Source organism: Taeniopygia guttata, chromosome 2 (assembly GCF_048771995.1).
Source record: "Taeniopygia guttata chromosome 2, bTaeGut7.mat, whole genome shotgun sequence".
NCBI classification, from domain to species: domain Eukaryota; kingdom Metazoa; phylum Chordata; class Aves; order Passeriformes; family Estrildidae; genus Taeniopygia; species Taeniopygia guttata.
This window is the reverse complement of record NC_133026.1, coordinates 15,590,892-15,605,701: the sequence shown is the minus strand read 5'-3', so window position 1 is coordinate 15,605,701 and position 14,810 is coordinate 15,590,892. Positions and strand designations below refer to the sequence as shown.

General features: G+C 40.6%; 1 protein-coding gene across 1 annotated transcript; it reads left to right on the top strand.

Moving 5' to 3' along the window:
- Nucleotides 1-62: 62 nt before the first annotated feature.
- MTPAP (mitochondrial poly(A) polymerase) lies at nucleotides 63-13,656 on the top strand. The gene is made up of 9 exons (XM_030264430.4): nucleotides 63-220; nucleotides 1,861-2,033; nucleotides 2,588-2,821; nucleotides 3,142-3,366; nucleotides 6,391-6,602; nucleotides 9,437-9,663; nucleotides 10,848-10,940; nucleotides 11,039-11,112; nucleotides 12,776-13,656. The coding sequence occupies exons 1-9, from the start codon at nucleotides 88-90 to the stop codon at nucleotides 13,112-13,114; spliced, it is 1,710 nt and encodes a 569-aa protein (XP_030120290.4). The 5' UTR covers nucleotides 63-87; the 3' UTR covers nucleotides 13,115-13,656.
- Nucleotides 13,657-14,810: the final 1,154 nt, after the last annotated feature.

Sequence of the window (14,810 nt, the reverse complement as noted above, 5' to 3'; positions counted from 1 at the left end):
GGCCCTGCCCTGCGCGCACGGAGCGGGCTGAGCCGCGCCGGCCGCCGTGGAGCGCGGCGCCTGCGCAGAGCGGCGCGGGCTGCGGCCATGGCGCTGAGCGCGGCGGGCCCGGCGCTGGCGCTGCTGCGGCGCCGCCTGCGGCCCCCCGGGCCCGGCGCCCGCGGGCACGCCCGGAGCGGCCGCTCCGCCGCGCGGCCCGCGGCCCTGGAGCCGGGGGAAGGTAGGCACGGGTCGGGCCGCGGGGAGGGGAGCGCCCGCCTGCGCCGCTCGGCCTCACCTCACCGCAGCCCGGGCGTGAGGAGCCCCGCGGGGCCCGGGCAGTGAGGTCCGGCTGTGCCGTCTGGGGCTGCAGCCCAGCGGGACAGAGTCCGCTGGCAGCGCCGGGACGCGTTTAAATTCCAGCTAGAGGTGAATCAAGTGAGGGGCTCATCCCGAGGGACGCCCTCAAAAAGGCATAGGAAGCGTGTGACTCACGCAGTGTCTTTCGAAAAAGAACTAGTGAGGGATATCTATTGCTGCTGTGCATCCGTGCCATGCTCAAGACTGTGCAAAGGACAGCAGAGCCAGAAGAAGTTGTGAGGTCCCATAATCTCTAGTGGCTAAGCATGTACAGGCAGTAAATCAGGCAAAAATCACAGCCATTCTGGCCTAATGCAGACTTCCTGGTCCATGTCACCTATCCATGAGACTTGTCTTTTATGCATCTTGGTCTCTTCATCCTTCTCTGTTTCCATGGAAACTGGTATTTATCATCTTCATAAAGTGCTTCCTTAGTCTTCTGATAAAAAGTTCTGGTATAAAACTTGGCCGTTGAAAGAGCTACTGTGGTTATTATTTACAACAGTAAATAATACTGTGAGAGCTCAGTAAAGTTATAAAATGAAATTTTTTAAAAATTGAATGCTATCAAGCAATACTGACAGCTATCCCATAGGTTCTTCAAAACCAAAAACAGAATAAAGACCTCTCTACTGAATATCCCTGTGGCAGATGGTAGCTGCTGGGAAATGCTTCCCAGCTTCCCAATCCGAATACCAAAAGGGAAGAATTAACAGGCAACAGCTTCATAGGCTGTACTGATGTGATGTGGTCAGTGGATCAGTTTGAAAGCTATGCAGGGAAGTGATCATGATTTCAGGTTTGGGAGATGGCCCCCTTGCCTGTATGCAAAGAGGGAAACAAGTTCCATGTTTCTGGATGTTCAGCATGTCTCGATTCCATGTGAATTCTGGAGGCTGTGAGCAGCAGTACAGTTTGCAGTAGTGTGATGAGATATGACTGGTCTGTGGGTTTATTGTACTGGAGAAGATGAAAGTGTATTATTAAGTGAAAATTTTGCGTAGGCGTTTACCGTAAAGGATGCTGCTGAGTTGTAAAAATAGCAAGTGTTGAATTGTTCCAAAGTGCTGGTTTTGGGGTGGTTCAGAGAGACTGTCATTTCAGTGAGGCTTGCCAAAGGTCTAATCCTGCCTCACAGCGTAGCTGGCATTTCCTGACTCATATGTGTGCTAAGGTTTTTGATGGTGAGCAACAAATTAAAGAGCAAAAGATTATTTGTATTATGAAGCTTCCTGTGCACCAAGGGAAGTCAGTTTTGTTTTCTTCCTACCTTTTCTACTCCTTGTTACTACAAATGTATGCACTTGTGAGAGAAATGCACTTACATTTCTTTCTTTCATTCATTATTCACTGTCCTTCATTCATTCTTCATTCTTTTCGTTTTTGCTGTCATGATCTTGGAGAGCCAGGACAAACCTTTGTTCAGTTGTTCAATCCAGAGAAAGAGATTAAGTGTACTAAAACCAGCCATACATCTTTCTGTTTATGTAGAAAAGCCTTGATGCTTGTTTCTTCTCACAGATGCTGAAGTCGGTACCAGAAAGAAGACATTTGCTGAAGTCCAAACAGAACGACTGAATCAAGCTGAACGGACTGTTTTAATTAAGTGCCCATCAAAACTTAATCAAAAAAAATTATTGCAGTACTTAGCCAGTCATGGGAATATTAAGAGTCATTTCTTTTTTGAAAATCGTGTAAGTAATTAATGATGTAAGCTAAAATCTAGACCTAGATGAAAACAAGTACCAGAAAGAAGATTTGCTTAAGGCCTCATACATAAGTTAAGCTAATGATATAGACTTAATGTATTAAATCAGTTTTTATCTGTGCTAATGTTCACAAGTTGCTGAGCCGTTGATTTTTATTCATAAGTCAGCTAAGCAACACCTCTAAGGAATAGCCAGCAACCTGTTTTGCACTAAATCTTTGAAACTTTCATATAGCACCATTCATTGTTCTGACAATAGAGATAGCTCTTTTTTATGTGTTTCTGGAATATTTCAGTTGTGAAGATGAATATAGTTCAGAACTTTTCTGTTTAGTGCTTGCTGTCAAGAATAGCAGATCTTAAATAATCTCTTGTGAAAAATCATCTAAAATGGTTTGAGGTATGGAACCTAGCATTTGGCTTCAGGGCTGTCATATTAATGTCTCAGGACCCCCAGGAACATCTGAGTAGTATCAGTACAATGAGTTCAAGCATTGTATGCATTTATCTCACCCTGTATTTCCATTCTTAATGTTTTAGGGCATCAGTGCTTTAGTAGAGTTTTCAGAAAAGAGCAGTATAGCCTCGTTGCAGGATGCTGTTGGGATCCCAAGTGCTTCAGAGCATCATGTTGTCCCATTTAAATCAAGACTTTTTACTTTCACACTGAAAAACCCAGTGAGTCAACATGTTGAAGACACACCACTTCACCTCTCTCCTCAGTGTCACATTCCAGTGAAAGACCTTATTGAAAAGCTTTGTCTTGCAGACAGTGTAAGTAGAGGTTTCTAGATCTCTCTTAATTAAAAATAAGGTAGATTCATTCCAGGATTTGCAAGTGGTCATGTGAAACTTATAAAGCTATTTATTTTTATTTAAAAAGGTAACATAAACATTTTATGTGAGCGGTTCTACAATGAAGTAAATAAATGAAATTATTCAATTTAATTATGAAAATAATTTCTCTGTATGAAAGAAACCTTTTTGAAGTTTTGAAAAATAACCTTCTAATTGCATTGATATTAAATAGATGAAAATATATGTTAATAGAAGATGGGTCATTGTATATTTACAGTGTTTATTTTCTGAACTAGATAAGCACTCAGATGTACATTCTACTGAATGAGTATCAGCTTACAGAAGAAAACATCAAGCTGCGATTCCTGGCATGTTCTTTGGTTCGGGATTTTGCCCGTGCATATTTCCCTGACAGCACGGTAAAGCCGTTTGGCTCTTCAGTCAACACATTTGGCAAACTGGGATCTGATGTGGACATGTTTTTGGACTTCTGTGATACAGGAAAGCATTCTACAAAAATGGTAAGGTTGTGCTGTGCATCTTCAGTTTGCTGGGTTTCTTCAACAGAGCAGCTCATTTGCTGTTTCACACACGAATCAGTTTATTTTTATTTTTGTTTTAAGTGGGCTCATACTATAAAGTATGAACAAGTTTATTTGACTGTTTGGATCTGAAGGCGCTCAAAAACTGAATGTGACTTGAAGGTGATGATCTTTGCTATAGGAAGAAAATGACTTGGTGTTTACATAAACTTTGCACTATTAGGGTGAATTTCGCTATGAAGAAAACCCTCATCCTCCAAAATTGTTTCAGCAGAGTCAGACCTTCCCATTCTATTGTCAAGTTTTCTTCTCTGTAGCTTCAGTGCCTCAGCCATGCTCTGTTAAAGCTTGGCTTTGTTTTTTAGGGTCCTCTATGTCCTAAAGCACAGTAAGTTTGTGCATGTGTGCACATCTGCATTTTGGGAGGATTGTAATTTTCTTTTCCTTACCTTAAAGATATGACTTTATACTCCAGGAAAGATTATGTACTGGGGTGTATATATATTTATAGGCACATACTGAGTGTGGGCAGGTGTGAAAGCTCAGGGCGTGGGATAGTCATGGTGAATACTTACAAGTTACAGAATTCACTTGAATAATCAAGTAAATGATTCTCATGTTGTGAAAACTTTCCTTTTTACTTGTGTGGTGACAGATAGTTTGGGAAAAAATGTTAAAAGCTGTTGGGAAAAACTGTTTAAGTTTGGGAAAAAAGTTTAAGCCCATTGTTTTCCTTAGAAGACAATGGGCTTAAAGTTTTGAAGATTGAAAATTCTCTCAGTTTTTCTGTACAATTTGTATATTGCCATGTAGGTTACTTTTAAAGAAATAATCCTTCAAATGTATACAGTTTTCAGTATTACGGCAGTGATACATCACAGTGAAAGCAAAATATGTCAGCTGAAGAGAAGGATTGTCATGTGTGTGTGAAGTGCTGAAATCTTTATGTTTAATCAGTGAAGTTGCCTCTTAAATTTTAAAGGAATAACAGTTCAAGTATGAAATGTCTATTTTCAAAGCATGTTTGGTAACTAGCTGTTTTCTTTAATATGTATCCTTTGTGGAGATAGAAGTTCTTCTGTGAAATGTAAAGTATTTGATGATGGGTGAGTTTACTAGCAGCTGTGAATTTATTTGTGAGTGGCTGAGAGACTTGTTACTCTGGGGAGACAAAGGGGAGGTAGCTTTAGTTACAAGGTGATTTAGCAGCAGTGGAAAAGGTATGTTCTGATTTCTTCACTTCCTTAGCCTTTCTGGAGTTGCCAGCAGTGAGGAGGATCAGGCATTTCAGCACCTATTTACATGAAATAACTCTTTTTGAGCCTTGTGGCTTGTGACTAATTGTAATTTAAGAAAAGGGGCAGAAGTGGGAACGTTCTTTACCAAGAGTGAATGCTAGACTGCAGATAGGACATTTTTAACCCCGGGCAGTTTGGGAGATTCGTGAATGAGTTAAAAAGCGGGGCTCTGTGATATTTTAGAGTAGCAGTTTTTGTTAAACTGTTGTGCTTCTTGCTTAGGTTACTGTATCAGTTTACTGAAAAGTAACTGTTTATTTTTAATTATAGTAATAGTTTCATATTTATTTCTATCTACATGACAGGAACTGGGGAAGAGCTACAGGATTGGGACAAATGTATCAGTACTTCATACCCACTAGCTAGGACCAAAGCTGTATATGAAGGTTCATTTAATTGCAAAGAATATCTACTTTCTACTATCTTCACTCAGTTTTTAAGAACTAGTGAGGTGCTGTCTGGAAATGCCCATTGTGGTTTTTGTCACAAATATAAATATCAACACCAGCCCACCTACAGGTCAGCTGATTACCCATCTTTGTCTTTCCTGTTAACTGCCTCAATGTTGATAGTTACAGGCTCTTTTCATGTAGAGCCAGCCCTGCTGTAGCATGCAGCCACAGCCAGATGGGATTAGGGACTGCTGTCCTGGCATGTTCCACCACACGTGCTGCTGGCAGGAGAGCTGCTGGCAGGAGGGGAGCAGGAACATCACCTTGGTGATTGCCAGAGAGACTCAGAAATTCAGCCCCTGAACTGCCCTTATGGGAAGGGCTGCAGGGTCCATAACTTCTGAATTGTTTCACCTGTCTGTGAGGTCACTGATTTGTGGATAACAGAAATAATGTACTTGGTATCTCAGTTACTGTTACATCACTGTAATTTTATTTGTACAGTATGCATTCATCCATGACATGTTCCAAGGGGGAGGATAAATCAGTGTCAAGTATAGGATTAGCAAATAAAATTAGCTTATGTCTTAAAAACACAAGACTATTACCAGAACAGAGATTTCACAGATATTTTATTGAGGTAAAAACTACAAATATGGTAAATCAAAATACGAAGACCTACAGAGAAATTAATTTCTGATGTTAGAATATATCTTCACAATATTTTTGTCTTTTAGGAAAGACAAAAAAAAATTGAATAAAGTAATTTTTTTAAGTCTTCCAGAATCATATCTTAATTTTGAACAATTTAAGTAATTTGCATGCTAATTTTTTTAACTTTTATAAATGAAAAAGGCATTTTTTTCTTACACTGCTACTTGATTTATTATTAATGCATCGTTCTTTGATGATTTCACATGGAATTACCGACAGTTTGAAATTATTGATAGTTTGGTTGTGTTGCCCCTCTGTAACTGTATGCTCCTCTTTGCAGTCAGAGCACTTATGCTCTCCTGGTAATTCCAGAACTATGTTTTTTGCCAGTAATTAGATGTATACTTCTGTTTGAACATGTAGATTTATAGTAAGTTGATCACTATTAGCCTGGAAAAGTTGAATCACCAGAAAAGGATGTAAAAGAGAGAGCAATATGTTTTCACCTATTTAACGTTGGGTGGACTGCTTTGAATAATTCTTGTCTTTCAGTTCTAGTTGTACAAACTCCTTTGCAAATTGTGGTGGTCTGTCAGAAGTATTTTTAAATGTCTCTTTTGTTGGAGAGCTAACAGCTTGCTTTTAAAATTCTGTGTTAGAAAAAAGGTCCATTTGAAATGGAGTATCAGATGAAGAGATTACCATCAGAAAGATTAGCAACTCAGAGGATTCTTTCTGTGATTGGTGACTGCCTCGATAATTTTGGTCCTGGGTGTGTGAATGTACAGAAGATCCTCAATGCCCGCTGCCCTCTGGTGAAATTTTCCCATCAGCCAACAGGATTCCAGTGTGATCTGTCAGTGAGCAACAGGTGAGACCTGGTTTTAAAAAGTTTGCAGAGAATTTTGATGTACTTAAAGTGCTCTGAAAACCTGTAATATCAACTCTTTACTCCTCTCTTTTCTGTGTTCTTAGCAAATGTGAATGTTGCTCTGGAAGTAAAAAGGATATTTTTTGACTTCTAGAGGTTAGAGTTTGATATCCTTAAGTTGTCTTTCTCCAGCCTAAGAAATACTTGCTAGCTGAAGCGGAAGCCTCAAAAACCAGTTTATAGAAGAAGGTCGGCTTACAAAACAGGAAAGAAGGCAGTCAGTGTTCATTAGTCATTACTTCCCCTCTGCATATGCACAGCCTTTCTTGATTGCTTTTCAGATTAAGCAGCTCCGGAATGTTAATTTTTAGGGATTTTGCTTTTAGGTTTTTTTGTGTCCTTTCTTTCTTCTTAAGAGCCTGCATAGCCCTGTTTGCTGGGAAGATGCCCTGGATGCCGAGTGAATTCCCCGCGTCGGGAAGGGGAAGGGGAAGGGAGCCTGCGGTGTTCCCGCCGCGCGGGGCCGCTCGCAGCGCTGCCCGCTAGGGGGCGCCGGCTGCCCAGGAATGCCCCGCGGTGCCGGCCCGGCACGGACGCGGCTCTGCTGCCCCTCCGCTGCCCCTCCTGGGCTCTGCTGCCCCTCCTGGGCTCTGCTGCTGCCCCTCCTGGGCTCTGCTGCTGCCCCTCTGCTGCCCCTCCAGGGCTCTGCTGCCCCTCTGCTGCCCCTCCTGGGCTCTGCTGCCCCTCCGCTGCCCCTCCTGGGCTCTGCTGCTGCCCCTCTGCTGCCCCTCTGCTGCCCCTCTGCTGCTCCTCCTGGGCTCTGCTGCCCCTCCGCTGCCCCTCCTGGGCTCTGCTGCCCCTCCTGGGCTCTGCTGCCCCTCCTGGGCTCTGCTGCTGCCCCTCCTGTGGCTCTGCTGCTGCCCCTCCTGTGTCCCTGCTGCTGCCCCTCCTGGGCTCTGCTGCCCCTCCGCTGCCCCTCCTGGGCTCTGCTGCCCCTCCTGGGCTCTGCTGCCCCTCTGCTGCCCCTCCTGGGCTCTACTGCCCCTCCTGGGCTCTGCTGCTGCCCCTCCTGCGGCTCTGCTGCTGCCCTCCTGGGCTCTGCTGCCCATCCACTGCCCCTCCTGCAGCCCTGCTGCTGCCCCTTCTGTGGCTCTGCTGCCCCTCCTGCGGCTCTGCTGCTGCCCCTCCTGCGGCTCTGCTGCCCCTCCTGCGGCTCTGCTGCCCCTCTGCTGCCCCTCCTGCGGCTCTGCTGCCCCTCCAGCGGCTCTGCTGCCCCTCCGCTGCCCCTCCTGGGCTCTGCTGCCCTGCGGTTTCCGCAGAAAGAACCCCCTCATGGCACTAAACAGCTCTGGCATAAATGTGCAGAGCCAAAAATTAGTTAGCGGCCCTTTTCATTGTTGTTGGAGAATACAAAAATATGAGTGATTATTCTTCAGGATAAAAGTGACAGGGCCCAAGGGAATGGCCTGCAGTTGTGTCTGGGGAGATCTAGGCTGGATATAAGGAAAAGGTTTTTCAGAGGGTGGTTGGGTACTGGAACAGGCTCACCAGGGAAGTGGTCACAGAGTTCAAGAGGCTTTTTGACAATCCTCTCAGTACATGGTGTGACTCTTGGGGCTGTCCTGTCCAGGGCCAGGAGTTGGACTTTGATGATCCTTGTGGGTCCCTTCCAACTCAGATTATTTTGTGTTCCTGCGATACGAGTTTTAGTGCAGTTTTGTGATTTTTCTGTATCACATACAGTCAGATCTGATACACTCAGTTTTCTGAATTACTCAAAGATGTGTTTCAGAATATGCAGGAGTTGTTAAGGCAATATTGAACAAGTTTCTTACAATGAAATTACTTCTCTATATTGCAGTCACAGTGAAAGTCAGCATGTAGTTCTGTACAAGCTTCCTTGTAACTCACTGCTGATAGTTCAGCTGGTTGGGACTGCATGTCTTGTCTTGTTATCATTTTTACTAGAAACAAATCTTTCTGGACACTGTAAAGCACCTCACAGCTGAAATTTAAGAAGCCTAGGTGTTACAAAATTTTGACCTAGTAAATGTCCCCAAAAGGCTATGCTGAATTTTTAGCACTTCAGGCTAAAACTGAACCAAAGTAAGTTTTGCTTTCATACTGTACTTCCATTTTTTTTCTACTTTTTCTTGCCCTCCCATTTGTACAATGCATGAATGTTTGTATAACATTGTGATAAAGGAGGTCAAAAGCTGATCCATCTGAAAACCTTTATCCTTCCAGATTAGTTGTTTTTATTCAGCTCGACTAAGCAGTAATCATTTGAAAATTAACAAACTGACTTGTTTTGTGGATTTCATTGTATCTCTGCACTTAGATTATTTTTCAGTGCAGCATTTTACTACTTTTTAGATAAAAGTAATAAATAAGTTCTAGTTGTATTTTATGATATGCTAGGCTAGAGATATTATCTAACATACCAAAGGCACTTGTGGCTGGATTATGTTTTTTCACCTCAGTTCTGCATATTTTGAATTCACAGTACTTGATGGTGTTTTCTTTATTTTGGGGTTTTATCCTCCCACTGTGATGTGGTTTGAGGAAACAGGAAACAGTGCAAATGCCTATTATTGACCCAGAACCATATCATCCTTGCTAGGAAAAACTACCAGGTATTTAATACTGGATAATTCCAGGCATTCCATCTCAAACCCTTCTACTATTCTGTGATTCTCTTCTATTTTTAAAAATATATAAAAGTTTGGGGGTTTTTTTATGAAAGCCCCCTTCTCTTATAATGAACAATGAATACTGCATCTGATACTTTATAATTCTCTCATCATTTACACATCTTCGCATTTCTTCTTCAGCATTGCAACAAGAAGTTCAGAGCTCTTGTATATCTACGGCTGTCTGGATTCCCGTGTACGAGCGTTGGTGTTCACTGTGCGCTGCTGGGCCCGTGTCCATGGGCTCACAAACAGTGCTCCTGGTACCTGGATTACAAACTTCTCCCTGACCATGATGGTCATGTTTTTTCTGCAGAGGAGATCGCCACCTATCATTCCAACACTAGACCAGCTTAAAGAACTAGCAGGTAAGCACAGCTGTTTGTGTTTATTGCAGTTTATTGTACATTTGTTTTATCTAAAGTGATAAATAAACCCAAGCAATTTCTTTATGCTCTCAAATGGTAATGAATATTATTTGTGTTTTAAGTTTGAGGGAATACACACATTTTACATGTATTTTTTAGTGAAAATAACACATCTTTAAAGGCACAATAAATCCCTTTTCAATACAATACCAATTCAATTTAGAGGGGTTAGACTTATTCTGTCCCTTAGATAATTGAATGTAATTTACTTGTTCAGTGCTCCTATGCTGAATTTTTTTTTATTTTGTTATTTAGAAGACTTGTAGGGTCTTGAATGTTTCTGGAGTTAAGGATTTTTTGCAGACTGATATGATGTGTATTGTTTTATAGCTACCAAATGCTTAAAAGAAAGACTGTGTTTTCTACTCCTAATTTGTAATATCCTTGAGACTGTTCAGGCCCTTTGCAAATAATTATTGTATCTCCAAAAATAAGCTGTACTGGAGGTTCCTTACACAGTATTCAGGATGTGTTATCTTCAGTGAATTGTATGAAAACATTGAGAATGACACCCCAAGTTCTTGATTCCTTACTCATGTCTTCTGCTTATTGACATGATTCCTTGGAAGCTCTGAGTGTTTGAAGGGGAGAAAAAGGTCTGTGTTTAGTTGCTCTAAAATAATTTTAACCACTTCCATCAGAATTCTGTAGAAATGTTTATACATAAAACATGTGTTCGCATATTTACAAGAGTGTTCCTAGTTCTGTGAAGTTTTTCAGAAAAAGACAGTGAACTCTCTGGGTCTGATTTTTTTTAAACCCTCATGTAGGTAACATCGGGGAGTTGTGCTGTTAAGTGTGTAATACAGCCTCTATGCAAAGATACCCTGTTTGTAACTTATAAGTATTTTCAGAGATACGAAGATGTCATTTTTCTGAGTCCTGTAGGATTTTAAAAATGTGTCATTTGCTCATGATACTTTTCCTTTGCCCATCTATGGACTTTTTTCTTTTAAATCTTCTGCCACTTAATTTGACTCTTAACCTAAAAGTTCACTTCTGAACTCCTAATTTGATTTGTGTAATATGGTAGCATTGATTTCAGTTTGTTATATGAATTTTATTAAATACAATGGCATTTTACTGTTTCTTACTTCAAAATATGTCCACAATTTTTTTTTCAGATGAAAAAGACAAGCACATAATTGGAGGATATGATTGCTCATTTGTTAGTGATTTAAGGAAGATTAAACCTACAAAAAACACAGAAACACTTGGTAGGAAGATCTTCATAAATTTTGTTTATTTTATGACCACATTGAAAACAAACTTTTCCTTAATGTTACTAATGGCTCTTGTTTTTCTTTCCCCTTAGATGTATTGTTGGGCGAGTTTTTTGAATATTTTGGAAACTTTGATTTCAGAAAGAATTCCCTAAATCTTCGAAAGGTAAATGGATTTTAATTGCTCATCAATATCAGTTGAATCTCTCTGTCTGTCATTTGACAAACTACATATGCTAAGCAACAATTTCTGTCATCTTTAATTATATATAAAAAAACATTTATATGGAAACCGAGTTCTTTCTTGTGAAGGAGGACTGTTTTCCTCTTGGAGCCCAGTAACTTGCAATTACATTGATAACATTTACAGTGTCATTACTTGGATATGTTGGAAAGCAGAAACTGTTGCAAAGCTAGTGTGATTTCAATGAAAAGCCCTGTAATAAAAGTGGCAGTTTTAAAAAGTCAAAGCTCTTTTGCTTCTGTGGGAGGAAAGCTTTTAAAATGTCATGATGTCTGTCATAGCAAAAGTCTGCGACAAACCCTGTGAGCTGACAAGATTCGCATTTAAAGTTGGGAGTCCATACCCAACTAGAGCTTACATTAAAATTTACAGCTGAGTTTTGGGTATGCTTTTGACACTGCAGTTTTCTGCTGCAGTTTGTATCTGCCTTCAGTATCTGTACTGCAGCTCAGTAAGCATGCTATAGCATGGTAATTCTGTGCTAGCACTTCAGTTTGCTTTACATGTTTAAAGTCATCCTGTTTATCTGTGTGTGCATGCAGGTATAATAGGAATACATTAAAATGTAACCTCCATAACTTACACCTGTTCTGCTGAACTGCTTCCCGAATGGGGTTTCAATGCCACATTGCTGTGTGGATGCTCATTTGTTCTCTTTTGTATTTGGGCATTGTGGATCACTGGCTAATGAGCCCTTTTTGCATATTGATCCTAGAAACTGATTTATTAGGTGGATAACTTCTGTTTGCTATTAAACCTGAAAAAGGCAAGCAAAACCACATTTGGAGCCCGAGCTATTCATAGGAGGTGTCTGGGCTGCTGCTGTTTCTCTGACAGTGCTCTTGGCCCTGGGGCAAGTGTATGTAAGGTGTATGCAGACACTTACTGGACCAGCAGGAGATGGTGGATTCCTGTTAGAGCTTGCAGCAGAGGTTCTGCTATACAGAACCAATCAGCTAAGAAAGAAACACTGATAAGCATGAGATGGAAGTGCATTTAAATAACAAACTACATAGTTGTCAGTATTTGTGTTGTACTATACCAGGTGCCTAACAGTGGACCATGACCTGAATAGCTCTGTGCTTAAAAGATAGACCAAACTGGGAGGGATTTCAGCCAGTGAAGCAATCTTATTCACTTTTACCAGCACTGTGAGCTCTCTGAACAGTGTGGGAGGAATGGTTTGAACAGTTTAAGTGCGTGCATTATTTTACCAATCTGGGCTGTGCAGGTTAATATGATGCACTGATGCTGCCCATACACAAGTGGAATTACGAGTAGGAAGTTGCAGTAGGTGAGGTCTGATGGCCAAAAAGATAGGTTAAGTTGGAGTTGCGTATTCTTTACCTTGAAGGATATCTAAGTTGAATGTGGCAAAGACCACTGAGAGGACTCAGAGAACAGGAGTAATACAGTAAAGTTGACAGGAAAATTAATTTGATTAATAATGACTGGGTGTTTTATAAAATGTTCTCTAATAGGTCAAAACACTTTTAATTCGAATGTAATAACTCAAGTGATTCATTATTTGTGCAGCTTATAATGTACATATGCAACTTTGGCTTTTTCTTTATGCTGTCTGCAGGGGAAGGAAGTAAATAAGCCTGAGTCGTCTCCTCTTTATATCTGGAATCCCTTTGAACAAGACCTTAATATCAGCAAGAATGTTAATCAGCCACAGCTGGAGAAATTTATAGCTATGGCCAGAGAAAGTGCCTGGATTTTACAGAAGGAAGATAAAACTCAGCAAATGATCAATAAAGAACCTTGGGGACTGGCAGCTCTACTGATACCATTTGGAAAAAATAATTCCAGCAAGATGAAGAATAGGATGAAAGGAATAGGAAGTGAAACAATCAGAAGCCTCTTGGACTCTTTAAAGTTAAATAATGCAAGCAGTCAACAAAAAGCAGTGGGAAAATGACTTGAAGAACAGAAACACAATAACTAATATTCTGTTTTAGGAATTGAATGTGACATGTAGTCCAAAGAACATTACTTTTAATATTTCTATTATGGAGAATGGAGAATCAAGCAATCTCTGTTTTTCATCATAATGATTTTTGTACAGGTCTGCATTCTTTCTGTACATTTTTCTCCTCCTTACTCCTCACTTTTCCATCTGTTTTATGAATGAAGAGTATTGAAATGTAAGTTTTACAGATGCATTTTGGAAGTAGCCTTCAGTTGGGCACTCTTCTGTAAAAAAAAGCTGACAGGAGTAGTATGGGAAAAAGCCTTTGGGAATTCTCTTGGCTAGCATACAAATGATATGCTAATTAAAAGCTCAAGAAACAACCACTTTTCCATGAAACCACAGTCTGAAAGAAGATAAATGTGTTGGAACCATTGTTTCCAATCCAGTGTTTTGGAAGCCAGTAAAACTGAAGTGCATATATCTATTTTTGCAGTTGTTTTCCATTCACATAGATAGTGCCAAGACAAAATAAAGGGAATGGAATTAGATAGCTGGGTGTGCAGTTTCATAAAGCATTACAACACCGCAGCTCTTCAAGGATAGTGCCACTGTTTTGTGTTGGAAAAGTGGGTTTGCTCTTGTATTTGCCACCTGATTTAAAATGTCTTTAGTTAGCTCTCCTTTGTTTTCTCTACCCAGGACTGGTCTCCACCCACACTTGTTTCTTATTTTGCCTTCAGCTTCACTTTAAACCTGTATTTCAGGTTCAGGCAGGGGTTCTGGAATGCCCTTCTTGCTTCATCATTCTCCCCAAAGCTGCTCCCTACCAGGGGACATCAAAGCATTCCTGCAGAGGGATCTGTCCTATGCAGAGATCCAGAGAATCACCCCAGTCTTGCCTGGGTTTTCAGACATTCAGCAGAAGAGTGGCCATTCACCTTCCAGATCAGTTGGGCCAACAGAGCCAATGCTTTTTGTTGAATTGAAACACTAAGTGCTCTTTGGCACAAAAAGAAGTCTTCTCAGAGGAAGGCAGAGTTGGGAGGGAAGGAAGGAAATGGGAAATGGAGAGCAGGCAAATATCAAACTTTAAAAGTAAATTTGTGAGTATTTCACCTGTCCAGTTTGAGAGCCACTCATGCATTAAACTAAATGGTAGCACTGTTAGCAATTCCACAGAGTGTTTTCTGAACAGGAATTCCATGAACGAGAATTACTGTATTAAGAGATAATCATATAAATGCAACATTAATTTTATGATTACTGTTTCATTTTCAGTACCTTTAGACTCTTTAGTGTTGCACTGGTATCCAATCTTGTGTAGACTTTTTTCTAATGGTGTGATCTGAACAATTTATAAGTGTGTTTTCTCTTTTCTCTGATACATTATTCATTGGAAATACTGTGGGCAATAATAATGCATACTTCCAAATACTTGTAAAAACTGGGCAAGGAAAAGTATCTTCTAACAGTTGGCAAACTAAAAGGTTAGACCTTCAAGTCAATTCCATAATAGTTTATTCAGAGTTTAAAATAATATTTATATGTGTCCATTTCTGATTCATAAATGTTTTCTTAAATAATGACTCACATAGTCATTATCTTGGTTGCTGAAATTAATTCTCATATTAACTTCTTCAAGAGTGAGCCTTGATTTTCTACCTAAATCCTGGTACTAGAACTTCTTTTTGGAGGCTAATAT

Excerpts from the sequence above, each read along its gene's own strand:
- MTPAP (XM_030264430.4), top strand. The coding sequence starts at position 88 with ATGGCGCTGAGCGCGGCGGGCCCGGCGCTGGCGCTGCTGCGGCGCCGC. Across the intron at positions 6,603-9,436 it reads GATCTGTCAGTGAGCAACAG|CATTGCAACAAGAAGTTCAG; the intron begins GTGAGACCTGGT and ends TTTCTTCTTCAG. Across the intron at positions 9,664-10,847 it reads CCAGCTTAAAGAACTAGCAG|ATGAAAAAGACAAGCACATA; the intron begins GTAAGCACAGCT and ends TTTTTTTTTCAG.